This window comes from Limanda limanda, chromosome 19 (genome assembly GCF_963576545.1).
Source record: "Limanda limanda chromosome 19, fLimLim1.1, whole genome shotgun sequence".
Lineage (NCBI taxonomy): Eukaryota > Metazoa > Chordata > Actinopteri > Pleuronectiformes > Pleuronectidae > Limanda > Limanda limanda.
In genome coordinates this window covers 19,280,982-19,300,646 of record NC_083654.1, presented here as the reverse complement: position 1 = coordinate 19,300,646, position 19,665 = coordinate 19,280,982, and the positions used below count along the sequence as shown (strand labels likewise).

The 19,665-nt window shown below is 43.1% G+C and overlaps 1 protein-coding gene across 1 annotated transcript; it reads right to left on the bottom strand.

Annotated features, from left to right (window-relative positions):
* Nucleotides 1-1,965: 1,965 nt before the first annotated feature.
* On the bottom strand, nucleotides 1,966-11,222 carry sall3b (spalt-like transcription factor 3b). Its single transcript, XM_061093391.1, has 4 exons — nucleotides 11,159-11,222; nucleotides 3,799-6,720; nucleotides 3,359-3,696; nucleotides 1,966-2,346 (listed from the first exon to the last, which is right to left on the bottom strand). Exons 1-4 carry the CDS (start codon nucleotides 11,220-11,222, stop codon nucleotides 1,966-1,968), a joined length of 3,705 nt encoding a protein of 1,234 aa, XP_060949374.1.
* Between the last annotated feature and the right edge of the window lie 8,443 nt (nucleotides 11,223-19,665).

Genomic DNA, 19,665 nt, shown 5'->3' with positions numbered 1-19,665 from the left:
AAAGAGGGTTTTATTATATTGCTTTTTACCAGGAGCTTGTTAGTTTTATTGGGTTTAATTTATCTTTCATCATAGTGTCTAAATTTGTAATTGCATCGCATGAATCTAGTGTTTTTACTTCTGCAGCCGTTTAACATGTTTTTTGGAAAATAGCTGTATAAGCAAAGTTTGTTATCATTATAATCATTATTTAGAAATCACATCCAGAAATTGTGTAACAACACATTGATAGACAGAAATTAATAAATAATAATCTTAGCTCTGCAATTGTCCCACTTTTACCCTCAACACCAAACTGCATCCATTCCATCGGTTTGTCTGATTTTGTATTTTACTGGTGAGCTGAAGGAAATTTTCCACATGTGGTGGACAATGAAATTCCTTTCATTAATTTAAGTCATTCAATCATTCTTTCTTTTAAAGCAAAAGAAGGGCCTTATTTAGTTTGACATTTAAAATGTGTGCTTTCCCGGAGTCTTTGAAGGCAGCAAATAACACTGGTCACCCACTATGTGGTTAAATTAAATTTACATTTCTGATCAAACCGGACGATGAAGCTTTGTACAGAGTCAATAGACGAATGTTGTGCAGAATATAAACCGATGTGCAAGTAAATCAAATGAGAAACTAGACTGTCTTTTAATAGAGTTCATACCTTCACAGTTCTCTTTTAAAACCACATTTAAATTCACCAGATCCTGATTGAGATTTAGATCTGCACCCAACACTCATAAATATCAGTTTACTAACTACGCCTGACGACCGCCTCGGTGTACGTGACAAGCAACTGTCCTCACATGGTTGAAAATAAGCTTTAAGTGGATAGAGTCTATGAGATCTGGTCCAAAGCTTCTAAGTAATGCAACCTTTGACCTTTGAGACAGTTTCCCCTTGTTTTTTTACAGTCGTCTTCCTCAAACACACACGTTCTCTCATCAGCAAGTCGTAAGCCGGACACTGTGACTTTACTTCTTTTCCATTTAGTGGCAGATAATACTCCAGATATGTGGACAGTGTTTATTTTGAACATTTTCCACTTTCTGATATGCTCACTCCTGATGAGAAATCATTTTCCTGTTTGAATATGACTCATCCTCCCAGTAGAGATGGAGAGTGGGTCATAAAGTCATTAAGTTTGGAAAAAGATAATCACCAAACTGAACTATGTAAACTTCCAGATAGTGAAAGACAAAATGCTTCAGCTTGAGAGGAGCTGTTTCACTGCAGCCTACAACACAGACCAAGCATTTTAGTGAAGTGATCAGGCTTGTTTGAAATTATATAGGAAATAAATGCAAGTTTGCAAAAGTATTTCTGCAGAAGAAGACAAAAAGACAAGTTGTTCTCAAGTGTGATAGGTTTAAAGCAACATATGAAATGACATCATCTATTGTGAGGAACTGAACACACACCCTGTTTCTTCTATTTCTTTATTCGGTCCAACTGTTTGTTTAAAGAATCTCTCACCAGAACATTGACGACAGACCATCGCAGTGTGGGATTGTGGGAACTCATGAGCATACTTTGTGCTTTGCACCAGCTAGCAGCATTGGGCAGCTGTCCGGACGGGGGAGAGAGAGAGAGAGAGAGAGAGAGAGAGAGAGAGAGAGAGAGAGAGAGAGAGAGAGAGAGAGAGACAGAGAGAGAGAGAGAGAGAGAGAGAGAGAGCAGACTCTTTGCATCATTGATCTGAACACACATTCCCTTCTCTTGAGCAAACACTCGTCCAAGCACCGGAGGAATTCTCAGGTACAAGTCAAACAGCGTCTTAATGTATAGAAAAAAACATTCACAGATGACTGCAAAGGAAATTTGCAAAATGTGAATATCCTACTATTTCTCTGTCAATTGATAAAAGTTCTTTTTTTTAAGTCTATATATAATACATAGGAACAAGGAAGATGTTTTACAAATATCTCAACGTCCTTGACAGTTTGCATATTTCATCACCAATTTCAGCTTTAATCAATTTATTCCAATTTCTTTGCTGTCGTCGATCAGCATAGAGAAGTGTCTGTCCATGCTGGTCTTGGTGAGACCGGTCCTGGGGCTTCCTGCGGCGCTCACTCTGTCCAGGCCTGCGCTCAGAGGGTGGAGCTGAGAGAGGCCTCTGTTCTGAATCACCGAGATCTCGTTGTTCTTCATGGCCAGGCTGTTGGTGATCGCTGTGGCGTAGCGGTTCCAAAACCCGGAGTCTACGTTCATGGCCCGAGCGGCCAGGTCCTTCTGGAACATCTCGCCGAACTTCACCGCCTCGCCGCCCAGCAGGGCCATGGGGTTCTCCACCGACAGGCGCCGGCCTCTCCGGGCCGGGGCGTTGTTCCACATGTGAGTTCCCATGTGAACCTGGAAATGACAGCAAATTAATTAGGGAGATGTTCTCGTTCTAAAAGTCCAACACATTTGGCACAGATGGTCAGAGTGAGGATCACACCTGAATATATTCAAACAGTTGGTAAAGTTTTTTTATACCTGTCAATTTAGTGGAAGGACGTGGTGTTATAAAATAAATAATAAATAAATCCAAATTATTTTCTTAAGCAGTAATTTCTTAAGCAATGATTTTGTAATGTAGAATTTGTACCACTTCTTTATTATGAGGGAATTCCTGGGTTTTAAACAGATTTTATTGTATAATTAATAGGGCTGGGCAAGTTAACTCGTTTTAATCGAGTTAACTCAAGTGATGAGTTAACTCGATTGTTTATCCGCCAATTATTGTCTTTTTTCCTGTTCTGCAGCAGTCAGCAACAGACTTTCACAAAATAAAAGCCTGACTTTCACAATAAAACAATAAATAATCAAACCTGAGTTAATGCGAGATAAAATAATTAATCGAGTTAACTCATCACTTGAGTTAACTCGATTGAAACGAGTTAACTTGCCCAGCCCTAATAATTAATTATACTTGTATACATGTATGTGTACACACTGCACTTAAAGTCAAAAGTTCCTATTAAAACACGAAAAAGCAGTTTGACCCCTCACGACAGAAGAGAAACGAATCTGTCCTGATGTTCGCGTTCTAAAAGACAAACATATTTAGAACAGATGGTCAGAGGAAGGATCACACCTTTTAATTCAAGTGTTTGTTTTTTTTCAATTCTTTGTGATGAGGGAATTTCCTGTGTTTTAACTGTTTTTATTTTATGATAACTTGCATTTGTGATCTCTTTTGTTCTTCTACAACGGCTGCAAAGTTATGCTGTTACTGTATATGTGGCATGATATTAAAACACTATCACACAACACAAACTTCAACCCCTTAATTAATCTTTTGTGTATTGTTATTCACTATTAAAACATGATAAAGCAGTTTGAACCCTCACAACAGAAGAGAAAGGAATCTGTCCTCTACCTTCAGATTGCCTTTAGTGGTGAACGCTCTGCCGCAGATGGAGCAGACGAAGGGTTTCTCTCCGGTGTGCGTGCGCTCGTGGATCTGCAGAGCGCTGGCTGACGAGAAGTTCTTCCCACAGGCGTTGCAGTTGTGCTGCTTCGGTGGCCGGCGAGGGGGGGCGGGGCCGAGCAGGGACGTCATCGCCGGGCTGCCGACGGACGGATACGCCGGGGGGATGTGGACGCTGAACGGCGGCTGCTGGCCTTCGGGGGGGTGGTGTGGTTGACTGTGACCGTTCACCTCGGTCTTTATGGCGCCTGATGATGTGCTGGTGACCAGGCTGGGGAGCGTCTGACCTGCAGCAGGAAGCAAAGTGCACAAGTGTGAAGGTTTCTTGAAAATGCAACAATGAGAATTCAGGAAAGAGATAAGCATGAGAACGGCTACGTCAACTGTACCTCTGTCTCTGCTCAGCTGGAAAGACAAACTGTAGGGAGTCTCTTCTTTCACACACAGTTTCCCAGCTTGTGTTCCTCTCCGCCCCGGAGCCGCTGCAGACGTGGGAGACTCGGACTCTTCTCTCTTCACCGACGCTGCCAAAGGCTCCTGGGATTCCAGCCTGTGGTTTTTCACTGCAGGAGATTTGACGGTCCTTCCCTCTGAGTTGCTTAGAATGGGAGACTCGGGTGCATGAGGCGAGCAGGAGGATTCCGACACGTTCGGGCTGGAGTCCCCCAACCTCTTCTCCGATAAAGTACATTTAATGTTCAGTTGGCTGCCGTCGTTAAAACCATTGGTCAGGGGTTTCATGCCGAAGCAGTGGTTCAGGTTTACAGTCGAGTCAATCATCCTCATTTGGTTCTCCAGAGCTGCTAGACTTGAAACGATGGCAAACGACCTGGGAGGAGAGTTGCAATCGGAGATCAACGGTCGAGAGGGACTCGCGTCTTCCCTCATATCTTCCACCTCTTCCTCCCCAATATCATCCTCCATTGAAATGTCATCAATATAGTCGTTGCTGTTGCTGCTGAGGCTGTCAAAGTTCTTCCCGTTGATGGAGGTGTCGCTGTCCATCTCCTGCAGCCCGTCCACGAGGGTCGAGTCCGGGATCTGCCCGACCATGTGCATGCGGATATGCTGCTGAAGAACCACAGCGTTGGTGAACTTCTTCTGGCAGATGGGACACGAGTGTTGCACGTGGACCGGAGGATTCTCTCGGTGAACGGCGATGTGCGTCTTCAGGTTCCCTTTGGTGGTGAACGCCCTGCCGCACACTTTGCATTTGAAGGGCCTCTCCCCGGTGTGGATGCGGTAGTGCATCTTCAGCGCACTCTGACAGCTGAGGACACGGTGACAGAGCACGCACTGGTTGGGGTCCGTGATCTTTCTGTCGATACTCTCCACCAGCTGCTGAAGCTTTGAGGTTTCAGAGGTTTGCATAGAATCGAAGAGGCCCAGTGACGGGAATTTAGTTTCCTCCGAGTGGAGCGACAGTGGCGGGGAATTGGGGTCGGGCGACGCTGGGGTGACGGGTTCGGGAGTGGTGGCCACAGATGGGATTGTGGAGTTGGTGGTTTCTGTCACTGGGGTGGCTCTCAGCCTCAGGGTGCAGCTCTGAGGCAGGTGTACTCCCTCTGCTTTCGGTATATTGGATGCTTCCTTCTCCAGGTTAGACAGTGGAGACTCTGAAACAGGAGAGAAATGAGCCTCGCTGCCTCTGTGGTTCGGTGACAAAGACACACATTCAGCAGGAGATGGCTGGTAGGGAGACCTAGCGGATGGTGTTACACTTACAGGGTCATTTGAGCCTCCGATACTGGTAATAGTGGAGGACAGCGCAAGACCCATGGTGGCCGGCAGAGCTGCTACAACAGGTTTGTTATCGAGCCATGAGGTGACGGGCTTTTCTGGAGGGAGGGACATTCCGTAGGGAATCCCAGAACTAGTTGGCACGTTGTCTAGATACTCTGGCACCGGGTAAGGGTTCATCTGCACGTGAGGATACTTCTCTTTATGCCTCTGGAAGTGCACCTTTAAGTTCCCTTTAGTGGAAAAGCGGTTGCCGCAGATGTTGCACTTGAAGGGCCGCTCTCCGGTGTGCGAGCGCAGGTGGATCTGCAGAGCGCTGTCGCTGCCAAACACTTTGGCACAGAACCTGCATTTATGCTTGAAGAAGGGTTCCTCCGGGCTGGGCTTGGTTTCGAACAAGGAGACGCTAGACAGTTTCCCTTTCCTGTGCTTCATCAGGGCTGCAAGGGGGTCAAGTGCATTAGCTGTGGCAGCGATGCTCGCCAGCGGATTGGGGAAGATCACGCTGCTGGGGGGGCTCTGAGGTAGAAATGGCAGGTTGGAGGATGAGCTGAGGAGGCTGCTCTGCCCCAGGGACAGCGGACTGGAGGAGCTCAGTGTCTGGGTGCAGCTGAGGCCGCTGCCGTGGGAGCCGGAGTACGGAGGCAGTAACGTGGGGATGCTGCTGCTGCTGCTGGACAGAGATGGAGTTTCTGAGGAGGCTGAGGTACAAGTAACGTCTCTGAAGGTGGACTTCCCACATACAGTGAGTGGGGGGAGATTTTGTGACTTTTCAAGCATGGATGACAAGGAAACCGCCACCTGTCCAATGACGGAGGAGGGAGTTGATCCTGACAGAGGCAGGATGGGAGCAGGGTTGGTGCCTTGAGAGGAGAACGGTTTCTGTTTCAGGGACAGGGACCTGGAGCCGGGGTTCAACGCAGCTTGAGTTGGTTGTCTGTTCATGACGGCGACCTGGCTGCAGATCTGCTCAATGAGCTGCAGCTGATGGACCTGTTGTTGCTGCAGAGCCAGCAGGTGCTCCAGGATCACCGGGATGGCCGCCGAGGCCGCCTTCCCTCCCGCTCCGCTGCCGGTGATCCCCTGGGAGAACTGGGCCACGGCTACTCGGGTGCTGTGAAGGATCTCCAGCGTCACATTCGTGCCGGGCATGTTGTAGCTGTCGGCGGCCGACACCTGGGGAGGCGAGGGCTCGACTGAGTCCAGAGGCTGAGAGCTGCAGGTGAATTTGTCCTGTGGGCAAAGCTCGAGCTCCATGGCTTCATCCTGCTCTCTGCGTTCGTCTAAAAGATCCAGACTGTCGTCGTTCACCAGCTCAAAGTCGGCTGGGGACGAGTCACTGGACGAAAGGCTCGGGACCGGAGAGGGTCCCGCAGGAGACTCCTCAGCAGCAGGCGTCCCTTCACTGTCTTGAACTATCAGCACCAGCGGCTCCTCAGTGCAGACTTTCTGATGGTCGCTCAGTTCCGTCCACGAGAAGAACTCAGCGCAGCATTTGTCACAGATGTGCGTGTCCTCTCTGCTGGGACAGCCTCCATTCGTCTCCTGGCTCTCCACGCCTCCCGTGATGCCTGGAAGGAAACACAACAAGATTAAGAATACTAACTTGATTATTTATTGCCCTGATATTTCAACAATGGGACGTTTGTTTTCCTTTATCACATTGAAATGAATCCCCACACACACTCTCACACATACACACACACACACACACACACACACACACACACACACACACACACACACCTTCTTGTGAGTCCCATCTCTCCAAACAACAAATGTCGTGTGGACCGGCTCAAACTCACTGAACCTCAAATTCCATGAGAACTCCCAAAGTGTCCAAAGATAACAAACATGTCGAGTTGAATTATAAGATGGTTTGTATAAATTGATGCAAAACACATCTGGAAACATTTCATTCAAAGTAAAATAAAGTTTCTTAAATTTCTGCATTTCACAGAATAAACCAAACACCGTCATAGAATGCGGAAACTATTTATTGATATATAGCTGAATGGTAATCTCAGTTTAAAAGTAACTACCCACTTTATCTCCCTCTGCTTATATCTGAGGTTTCACTATAGTAAAGTATTCTCCAATATTTAACTGTTAACAGATGTTAAGATTGTAAGTGCAGATTAAAACATGAACTTCAACAGGTCCGGTAAAACATGGAGAAAGTTGTTTTTTTAAACTTACACCCCCTCTATTCAGATATTAACAATCTTTCAGAGGAATCAATAAAGTTCCGTGAAGTTATCTGACCTCTGTAATCGTGCACTCACACAGATAATGAAATTCCATACAGCGTATTGATTTTCTGTGCATTCGAACATTTCAGTAACGCGTCTCCTCTTTCAAAAACAATTGTGGGTTTATTGGTTGAAAAACTACGATATTTTGTTTCCACTTGAATTAGAGGTTCACTGCATCGGGGTATATTAAAACAAAATGTGAATTACAGCTGAAAGATCCTTGATTTCATTCTGTAACATTTTTCTGTGATTCAAGTTTTATTTGGAGCAGTAAATCGCAGCCATCTGAAGTCAGTTATAAATGATTGTACTCAGACTCTGATGGATTTAATTGTCAACAACATCAGGCCATCAACAGTGTATAAGTCTTAATGTTTAGACTCACAATTCTAATGTCATAGCTTCAATATGCAGCACAGAACTACAGAGTGATAAGAGCAAAGTTTTACATGTAACCGAGCTCTAAATTCACAGGAAAATAAAAGTAAAAAAAATAAATAAATGACTCAGATCATCCAGATGTGATTTAATGGTTTTTGTAAAGTCAGTCCACTTTTACTTTTTTTTTTTAATCTAATATTTTATAAATAAAACACCATAACATAAAATAAAACCATGGACTCTCATGATATATCCATGAATTAACACGTACACATTATATTGTTTAGCTTGACATGAAGCTAGAGGTGTTCCCAGGTCTCATGTTCATTTCCCCCAGTATTTAATTCTACCCAATATGTGTCTATATGATGAAATCTTTTATGAATTATCTGCAAACTTCTTCATACGACACACGTCAGTAAATGTATTTGGTTCAAATCTCGACTCTGATCTTTAGACTCATAGAGAATCATAAAGAGTTTTATTCTCTTGGAGTCAGAGCTCATCTGCTCCGGCTTTGGCCCATTAGGAAACAGACAGTAAGAGCAGATGGAAAGATCAGGGGAAACCAGGGGTACATTATTATTGTTACTCAGCCACCAATTTAAGAATAACATTTTTTATAAACAGTTAGAAAGACGGATATTATAAGGGTTTATAATATGTAAGAATATTGAATTTAAATTTTCTTTTTTTATTAAATAATTTTGGGAAATATCTTTGTTTTTAATATGATAATTATCCATGAAAAAATACCTTTCTGACACATAATCATGAATATAGGAAACCAAAGTGTGTGTGTGTGTGTGTGTTCCACATACATGCTGCACTTTCTTCTTAAACACACTAAATGTGGACATTTAGCGATTTAAACATGTGTGTGTTTGTGCCCGACTATAATATGAATGTGTGTGTGGTTTAAGAGAGAGAGAGTGTGTGTGTGTGTGTGTCTTTGTGTTTGCATTTCCCAGTGTTTACAATTATCCGTGTGTTTCACCTCCTAAATGAATTAGTCCCACCTTGTCGAGCTACACAAAGAGCGAGACATCTGCTATATTTACATGAATAAACTCAACAAATCCTAACACAAACACACAGTGTCTGTGTTACTGATGATAGGAGTCAATCAACGCGTTAGACGCTTTATTCCTAAACTACACAGCATCTGACATGATTTTAACGTTTTTCAGCTCAGGAAAGCAAAGCAAAGTAAGAAGAGTCGGGATCTGAAAGTCAAACTCATCACGAGTAAATAATCAGAGTCCCTGGCTGAGCGAGTGGGTGGTCCGAGGATCACCAGGGCGATTCGGCAAACACAGGAGCGAAAACACGTTCAGCCGCTGTAGCTCAGGATTGTGACGATTCACGTCCAATGAAAACAAAGATCAGGAGAGATCACAGTTGATTCAAAGAGTCAAAACTCCGACTGTGTTTCCAACTACAATAACACGGCTAGAAATTTGTTTTAAAATGTCACCCTCGCTCACTCTGTGCTGCCAGGAGCAGAAAACAGATTTATGTCCGTTTCTTGTTGTGTGGTTTTGGCGAAGAGACGAGAAGAGTGAGAGAGAGAGAGAAGAGAGAGAGAGAGAAAAGACCCACGAGGCTGCAGCTGAAGAGCAAACAGACACGTCAGCCCGGCGTTAGTGACTCCTCGCCTGTCGTGCGTGACCCCCGGGCGGCAGAGGTCACCGGTTCACATGTACTAATTGTATTATGATCCAGACACGGAGCACTTGCCCCTCGCAGGGTGAGGCTGCACAAAGGTTAAGTCAGCAGGCTCAATCAAAGCCCAGCTCAGGGTGGCGGAGCCCCCCCGCCTGCCGGCTGCAGGAGCCCGGCCGTGGGGGGGCCCCGGGTGAGGAGGGCCTCTCCTGCTCTCATCACCTTTTCACAGCCCCTAATAATCGTATATTAACACGACACTGGATTTAAAAAAGATGAAACAAGGGCCTTGATGGGGAAGTGACTTCAACTGACTTTGGCTTTTAAACCATTTTTGCATTGAATAACAATAGCACCAGGAATTTAATAAAGTTCATATTAATATAAATACAACATTTTTTAAATTTACAGGAATAATTTAGATTTATTGGGATTTATAGACAATCAAGTAGCATCTAGGTTGTTGTTGTTTTTAAGATTTTGCACAAAATCTAGAGAATTCAGACTGAATTCAATTCAAAACTCTATTTCCTCTAACATTTTATTTAATATGATCCATTAAGTCACTGGTTAATTTGAGTTTAAAATATAATTGCTTATACTGAGTTAGTGCTGAGCTGATTAAAAGGTTCAAAAAGCTTCCAGGCTGCATAAGGAGAACATTGTTTAATTAAATATTAAAATATTGATAAGTAGTGAGGCTTCTAGTTCTGGAAATTAATTATAATTATCAATAATTCTCATATATATTTATATTTACTCCTTGAAAAATTGTATAGAAAATAATGGACGTGTACAGAGGCAGGTTAAATCCTCACTGTGTATTTCTCGTTTTTCTTTTATTATTTATGAAATTATTTTCTTATAAAGTCATTCAAGTGAAATACAGAAGTCCCCCTTCATGCATGTAAATACACAAATTATTACAAACATCCCACTTTCGTTCAGGCCACATTTCATTTCACATTATTGACTCCTGGCTTATGATCAGAGTTTCTCATTAGAATTAAAGCTGAAATAATTATGAAAAGGCCTCAAACCAAAACACAGAGTAACTTCCCACATAATTTAAAGAAATAAATCCTTCATATTGAAGATGAGTTTATTCTGTGTTGTGGTGAAGTGAACAGTTCTCAACAGGCCCCGGTTCTACCCATCGCCCCTGAAGCTGTTTAAAGATATGAAAGTAAATTATAATGATTGTTTTAATTGAGTTAATTCATACAAAATAAAAATAAAAATGATTTAGCTGTTTTGTTTTCCATTGGTGTTCCACAGCTTGTTTCTTAAATTGTTTAATCTAAGTTTTTATAATAAAGTGAAAACTTATTTTGGACTAATCTTGTCTCATGATGAGAAACTTTTAAACCGGATTTTAATGTGTTTTTTAGACTGAAAGGTTTAATTTATCAGATTTTAGGCTCGTTGGCTTTTTTAAAAACAAGGATGTTAAAAATGAAAAAGTTGCATAAATAATTAGCAAACAAGCAGGAAGAGGAAGAAAGAATAAAAAACTCAATGTTTGTTGTCTCTTAAATTTGGGGAAATAGAATTAAAACAGCCATTATTTTATATTCTCCCTCTAAATCCAGCATCATCATTAGATTTTAGTCTTAATCTCTCTGCAGCAACTTGTAAACAAATCTGCTTTTACATTATCTGTCCCCACTGATCCACTGGAGGAGAAACTGGTTTTAAATCCACTTACCGGAGCCAGTGGCCTCCTCTTCGGACCCGAGCTGCCGGGGCTGGAGCTGCTTGCGCCGGGACATGTTGCTCTCTCTCTGGGACTCTCCGCTGCCTCCCACCCGGGCATCTACGACCTGGGACCCTCCTCCGGGGGGAGCGGGGTCGGGGAGACGGGCGAGCGGCGGCTGGTGCTGATGCCCGAGTGCAGATTGCGCATGTCAGTGTGATTATGATGGAGGAAGAAGAGGAGGATGATGATGATGATGCTTTTCACGACCCTCGCTGCCCTGCGCCGGGTGATTGGCTGAGCTCCAGAACTCCGAGCACCAGATATGGAAATGAGGGATGAGGCTTTTTGATAACCGTTACTTCACTTCCTGTCCGAGCGGCTGCGTCTTTTACGCACGACTCCAAAAGCAGCTGGATCAGTCCGACCTAAACTCCTGCAGGGTTTGGGTTCAACTTCGTCTCCAGTCCATGCATCCTGCAGGAGGAGAATCGACCTGCTTCTGCCCTGAGACCCCTGGATGAGTTTGTGCCCCCCTGGATGAGTTTGTGCCAAAATAGACGCCCCTGGTTCCACCTGGCTGTCCCGGCTGTGTAGAGGGTCGTCTTGGCTCAGTCTCCCCCCCACACACACTGGAAACCAGCACCAAATCTCATCCACTCTCCCTGTTGTCCCGTGGAGAGGTGGAAAAACTGCGTAAAGTCCCGAATCAACCTTTTCCCCAAATCCTAGTTCGTGCGTAAAAACCCTGGAGATCAAACCCTCCCACGGATCAGATCTCTTCGGGGTTTAGAAACGTGCGTAAAGTGAAAGTTGATGCGTAAAAAAGAGAGAAACCTCCGTTCAGGTCCCGGTTAGGTCCGATCTCGGGGAGGGAGACTCCTTGGTCTGCGGGAGGAACCGGTTCTCTCTCTCTCTCCTTGCAGCCTCCGCCTCCCGAGCATCATTAGCTGCCCTTCAGCCGCCTGCGATAGGCTGCTGCCAGGAGACCACAGGAGGTGTTGGAGCCTTCGCTTCATTGGTTAACGACCTCCCACTATTTGGCGCCAGAATACACTGAGAAGTGGCTCATATGTTGAAGAAGAAGAAGAGGAATTCCTCAGAGGGAGGAAGAGGAAGAGGAGAATCAATCCAAATAAACTGCTAATGCATAGATTTAAGATGTAAATAACTCTGCTTGGATATTCTCTGTAATTTGTGGTGTTTGGCTCTTGGAGGAATCCCCCAGTACAGGTCATGGCTCCCCTAACCCTAACCCTAACCCTAATTCTAACCCTAACCCTAACCCTTTAAAGTCTTATTCCCACAGCTGCATCATACTGGTGAGAGAGTATCACAGGAATCGAGTTGTCTCTGCCTCCACGGTAACAGTTTCAAAAGCCGAGGGAAGAATGAAGAATACTTCACCAGAGCTGTAATCCCTCTTCAGGCTTTGTTCCAGAACTTGTGATTATGTGGTATTAAAAGATGCAGCTGGGAGGGGGGGGGCGGGACGGAGAGAATCAGCTGTTGATAATTGCAAGTACTACACAACAGCCTGGTATTGATCGGCATGTCTCTGATTCTCCTGCTATAGAGAGATAAGGAGACCCCACTCCTGCTGGAATATAATTTCTTCTGACCTATCAGGTTTCTACAGACTTATGATGAATAGCCAGAGTGGCCCAGCAGAGTGCTTATCTGGAAACTCAAACCCCCCCAGCCCCTTGATTCGATATTGATTCTTTGTTACCAGCAAAGAATCAAACGAGCAACTACTTGACCATGATCTCTTCCAGATTCTAACTTGGCCGACAGCGGCACAGACTCCGCTCACATTCTGGATTCATCTGAACCAGTTTGTGTTTGTTGATAATCAATGGAGCTGTATCCAAACCAGGCAAATTTAAGTTTAACAAATCACGTTCAATGATGAATTAATAAAAATGTAATTTTTGTCAGATACATGGAAATTACACCAAAGTCAACACAGCCCTCTCTGAATGAAGTCAAGTTTATTTCTATAGCAGATTTAAAGTTGATCACAGAAGAACTTATAATAAATATGACAAATGTATTGTTGATTTCGAGGGAACACTTAATTTGTTGCACAACCAGAATTATCATAATGCCGATAATAAATAGATGCTGAAAGTGGCTTTGATAACTTAAAAAAAGCTTTTAAGTACCTAAATATCAAATTTTTATACGAATGTAAACATTAAAGTGAAGACACCATGGCAAGAACATTTACTTATATATCAAATAATGTTGATTTTATTACATTTATTAATTGAATGAACTTTTTATTTGAAACCCAAACACCAAAGATTATTAAAATAGGCAACACATTGTAAATATGAGGCCAAATACATAACAGGATAAAAAATGAAAATAGGGCAGGAATTTATATATTCAGTGAACAATATAATATCCTGCAAATTATATTCAAATTATCTCCATACCTGGACTCAATTTAAAACCGAAATTGGCTGCAAGATTGAACATACGGCACAATATGTGTCTTTTCAATCAATTTGTTTTCTGTTATTTTGCATTGAACAGCATTTGGACAAATCTAAGCATCTGAACTTAAAGCTGCATAGAATTACAGTAGAAAACCAGTTTGAAGTGAAGGCTCCAACTAACTTAGAATTCATCTGAAATATGAACCAGTTCAATATCAGATGTAACGTTTAGGTTCCACTTTCTCAGCGAGTTACTTCCGCAGCCGAGAAGCCGCGTCCGTAAAACAGCAAAATTAATTCTGCAGAACGAAGACGACTCCCACTTCCTGTCCACATGAAGATTACAGGTCTCCCTGTGATTTCCTGGCAGCTGAGTGGAGGAGCAGCTCCAGCAGCGTCCTGTCAGCCGCTGCCAGCTGAGGAATGTGAGCGTGAGGCCTCGGACGGAGATGTGACAAGCTAATGGCCCCCCCGACCTGCTGGGATCAGCCAGGAGGGGAAAAGCAAAGCAAAAATACTGTATGTGTCAGGGTTTCATTGAATATTGATATAGCACATGATTTTTCACTTATAAAAGAAGCGTAAGAACAAATAAAAGTGGAAAACTGGATTGAAAAAACTGACTTTTGGATCCTTCTGTGCAGATTTTTATCCCAAACTGGTCACAACAAGTTACTAAACCAATAAAGATGTAAAAAAGAAACATCCATCATTGTTTGTCTTCGGACATGACATCATGCAACAAACATTATTGGACAGTGCGGTCATTGTATTTGTCGGAAATCATCCCACACGTTTGATTTAATGATTTTTAAAGATTTCTCTTGCTCTTTTTTCGGAATATGGGAAAACGTCTTGATGTATTCAATTGCAGATGAGAGGTGGTGTTGCCCTGATGAGTGTAGCTGTGTTGGTTGAACTGGTGCATCTGTCTCTGGTTTACTGGGCGACCAGAGCTTTTCCCTCCATCAAACAAACTTTTAAAAAATCACAATCACAACCATCTTGTCTGAATCTTCTCATGGATTTAGAGCTTTTCGAGTCTCCACCACGCAAAGTGCTTTGTCGAGCCACATTCAGCCATTTGCAAACAAAGCTCTTTATGCTCTCCTCACACATCCCGTCTCATTCACACACAGCCGTCAACAGAGCTGGGGATCAAACCTTCTGACCTTCCATTTAGGAGACAACCCACTCTTCCACCTGAGCCACAACACCCCCACTGAAAGAGTTGATGAACATCGTGGGAAGAAAATGGGTTTTTGGAATTCGGGTGAGGTGACAGATAAAGTTTAAAGTCTCAGATCCAACTCAAATTGACGAATTAAGTGAAATAAGGACTTTGTTTGGGGATACAATTATTAAAATCTGACCGGGCCTAGATCGAGAGGGTCGTCCACTAACTAGAAGGTCAGCGGTTCAATTCCCTGCTTGTCCAGGCTGCAGTTTGATGTGCCCTTGGGCAAGATACTGAACCCAAATTGTCCCTTGATGGATAGATAGCAAAAGTTCTGCATATATGTGCTTGTCTACTGTAAAGCACTTTGAGTAGTCAATAGAATTTGAAAAGAAAACAGTATATTTTCCATTAAGTTCAATTTTTATTACAGTTTTTAGTCAAAACATAGGAGAGACTATTTTCTACATAGATTTGTAATGAATGTAGGAGTAAGAAGACAAAGAGCCACAAGCTGCTGCCTTTTCTGTTTGTTAGATTTACTTTTCAATTAAACCGTCTGGATCATAACTATTTCCTCAGTCGGACATATCTTTCCTCTGAGGGGTTTCTGGGTGGCAGTCCGTTCAGGCCTCCTCCACCACGACGCTGTGGAATAGATCTAAAAGAATTACACTCACTCAGCCTGTGTTTCCTCATATAATCACACAAAAGGATTTTTCTGGAAAATAACAATAAATCACAGAGCGGATCAATACAGCCGGCCGAGGCTGCACCGGCCTGATAACACAATCAATACTGGGTATTTGGATTTTAATTAATACATGACAGCGCCTCAGCCCTGAAACAGTGAAATATGACCTCAGCCCCTTTGGAAATACGCCCTGCAGAGCGTCACAGGCCTGATATCTGCGACAGATCATCAGACGTCAACGTGATCTGGAACCTGAGGAGCCGAGGGGACGGAGAGCTGAGAGACCGAGGGTGGGGGGAACACATGGACACGTATTTGTACCAGGAGCAGGTAGAACAAGACAAAGATCCATGGGGTTATGATTTTATACAGACTCATAACTTTTGATTCTCTAGTGTCAATATTGAGCAACAAATGTCACACACTCATAGATATCAGTTGCTTTTCATCAAGAACCATGTGGATTATTCACTGGGAAATGAATGTAACTCTAAAATTTCTCTAAAATTCTAATTCTAAATTCTACAATAGTAAAGAAAGTGAAAAACGAGAAAGTCTGGATCAGCTGGAAACTCAAATTAGTGGCCTCTTGGCTCAGGTCCTTCCACCGAATTTCACTGAAATCAAGTTTTTGCGTAATCCTGCAAATCAAAAAACAAACAAATGTAATGGGGCGAAAACAAACTTCTTAGCGGAGATGTCAAAAAAAACAAAAAAAGGAATAGAATAAGATGGAAGCCCCTGTTGAAAATGCATTATTATTGTGTTTGCTTGCTTTTTTTAAGAATGGGGACGAACCGCTCTGGAAAACTGGTCTCGTCTTCTCCTCTCTCCACTTTCAGACCTGCACTGATTTCTGTATATTCTCCTGAAATCCTCCAGAGGGTCTGCAGAGTTCCTCATGCCGGCCCCCTGGTGAATGTCCGGGGTTAGTCCACGTGAGAATATGGTAGAATAAACGGTGATCACGGCTGACATGGTGCAACGTGTCTGAGCCGAGCTATCTCCTGCTGTGTTCTTCATACGAGAAAGAAAAACTCAGAATCAAATTTACGGACCTTTTCCGGAGTTCATGTTTAAGATAAAAACTTGGTCTCCAAAGTCAGAGCGGCTCATCCTCTGGGGACCATGAACATCTGCACAATATATCACCTGATTCATTTTTATTTCAGACCTGGGTCAATCAGCCCAAAGACCAACATTTCTATCACTGGAGCCTGGTGAGCGTAGTGTGGCTAAAGACAAGAGACAGATCGCTCCGGTCCGTCCTCACGTCCGTCCAGAGGGGGACCAGGACTCGTCAGGACTGATCTGGAGACTCGGACTCCGACAGCCTCCCTGGCAATATCCAAAACCTTCACTCAGCAGTTATTGCAGCTGATTGGGAGCAGCTCCTTCATCCCAAAACACAAAGCGCACAGAGGATAGAGCGAGAAGAAATCAAAAGCCAACAAAGGAACAGAGGGGGGGGGGGGGAGTGATGGACAGCAGCGAGACAGGGCTGCCGTGGGTTATGTAGACCGAGGGCTGAGTGGTCGGGAAATTTCTGATCGCTTTAATTCACTGCAGAACCAACTTGGCTCGGCCCGCTCCCCCTCCACTGCTTTTATCTAACACTGTGTTTCTGTATTGATTTTTTCTTGTGCTTTATCTTCCAGGCTGGATAAGAGGACAGAGAACCGCGGGAGCGAGAGTGAATGGAGAACTTTTCCTGAAGATTGCTGCTATTCTCTGGCTTATTGCCTCCTGTCCTTCACGGTTTCACATGACGTCCCGGGTGTCAGGTTCGCCTTCACGCTGGAAATGAGGAAGCTGATGGGCCGGGATCAAAAAAAAAGGAGGGAATTGGTTGCAGGAGGAAAGAATTGGACACAAAAATGTTATACTTTTATTTATTTTTTTTTAAGTAAAAGAAGATGGGTGTCAATATTTGCTGCATGGGGCACGGGAGTGAAAATGTTTCCTTGAGGGAAGTTTTTGAAATCTGGGGAAGGTGTGATCATCTCTGCATTTAGAGCAGCATGAGATTCTCACACCTCCTCAGATGTTGTTTTTCCGACACGTAAAAAGATTCATTATGATGTGTTTGGGACTTTGTTGACGTGCAAGCTCCAACGAAAACCACAGAACGCTTTAAAAAATGCATGTTTCAGGACCTGAAGCGAATCCTTCCTTCTGATAAAGCCTCATGCCGATGACAGATGCAGTAAATGAGTTAAGTTAATTACAACCTTTGAACACGTAGCATCCCAGGCTGGTGGAGGAAACCTCACAGTGCTTTATAAACCAGTTCCCCTCTGTAGTAACTTACTGGAGAGTTTCCATTCATAAAGAGAAAGAGTCAACTTTTCAGGATTTCTTAAAACAAAGCAGAGATAGAGTCTTGAATGTGGCAGCTGGAGATCTTTTCTTATCCCAGAAACAATTAGACAGGACAACAGATTCGAATAAGAATGGATTCATCCGGATCAAAGTGAAAGTAAGAAGTCTTTTCAGAAGCGACTAACAAAGCAGGCGACCCGCAGGTAGCCTTTTGTTTCAGCTGCAGCTTCGACAGAAACAGCATTTTCATGGCAGCTCTGACAAATGAACTGCCTGGGAAACTCTTAATCTGGAAACATGTCTTTATGTTTCAGGGGTTAAAACACAAGCAGGAAGAAAATCCTGGATTCAAACCTGTGGAGTTTTTTTAGAGATTTTAACTCCAGTGACGTGACAAACAGAAACAGTCATGTTGTGTTTTGGGAACGGAAAGAAACTCCTTCCTGTTCCGATCTTAATAAGAATAATAATATTAAATAATAAATAAATATAAATAAAGTTTCCAAACTGTGAAACGATCGTGATTCAGTGTAAATAAGAAAAATAAATCATCAGGTCAATTGCACTAAATCTTCATTATTTACGTTATCAAACTGTAAACAAGTTAGAGGAAGAAATTGAAATATTGGACATGAATAAATTACATTTATTTACAAAGAAGTATCCACATTTCTATTCTACAGTATGTATTAATCTTGTATCTATTGGTTTCACTTTTCTCGGATTTTAAACCTGTTTTTTTTAGTATAAATTTGCAGTGATTTTTTAGAAGTAGCACCTCTAATCTCGTTGTTCTTCTTTCTCTTGTAAAATTTAAATAAAGTAGCGCTGTCGTATCGTTTTTATCTTGAGAAAAAGCTCCAAGAATCATTAACTAACACCAAAAGACACTATAATTATGTTATACTTAATTTTCCGCTTCTTTTTGCTCCTGTTCTTTATTTCAGGGGGAACAATTTGACTTTATCAACTTTTGCAAAGAAAGTCTTAAAATTAAAATCGTGGTTAATTCAAGATAATGATGCATCTGCCATACAGAGTAAATTAATGTATCAGTGACACTAAACAACACTTACTACTTTCATATACAAACTATCAAAATATCTCAATCTTTCATTTTGCTGCTCTTCATTCTGAAAGCAGGACTTTAACAGATCTGCGTAGAACCATCACAGGCACAAGTAAACCACAGCGAAGCAGCGAGAGGAGCCTGAAGGCATCTTCGACACTTGAAAGCAACATATGTGGAGATTTGTGAGCCTCCTCTTCTCAGTAGGAGACGCACAGACAGAGGATAATGATTAGAAAACTCGTCCTAAAGTCCACCAGGAAAAACGCAAACAGCATCACTACCCCATGTCTTCCTCCGAGTCGTGTGAGAACATGAACGATGAGCTCAGGCTTACTCACGTCTGTGTGAAGTTGCAGATCCTTGTGAAGTCCGAAGTTAACGCTCACAAAGATCCCACGAACAAATAAAGGTGTCGTCCTCGGCCCAGTAAAAGCCGCTCCGCCACCTTCTGCACACAATGAGAAGGAGACGAGAGAAAAGAAACAGAGAAAAAGGCCCAGACTGATTTTTTATGTGAACGTTGGGTAAGAATGGTCTCCATCTGTGTAAACCCACTCAAACAGGGACTTCCTGTGAGTCACAGTCTGCAGCCTGGAGCAAATCACTGATATTTATCATGCAGGATGGCACACATTCCCAGGGTTACAGTCCGACTGCTGCTGCTGCTGCTCTCTGACTCAGGCCTGGCAAGAGAGAGAGGCCACGTTTTGAATTGTTCAAACACAGAAACACCAGGAGCAGGTTTTTAAAGTTTTAGATAAGATGGATTTTCGGTTTTTGTTAAAGCAGCAGCAGACGACCGGGCAC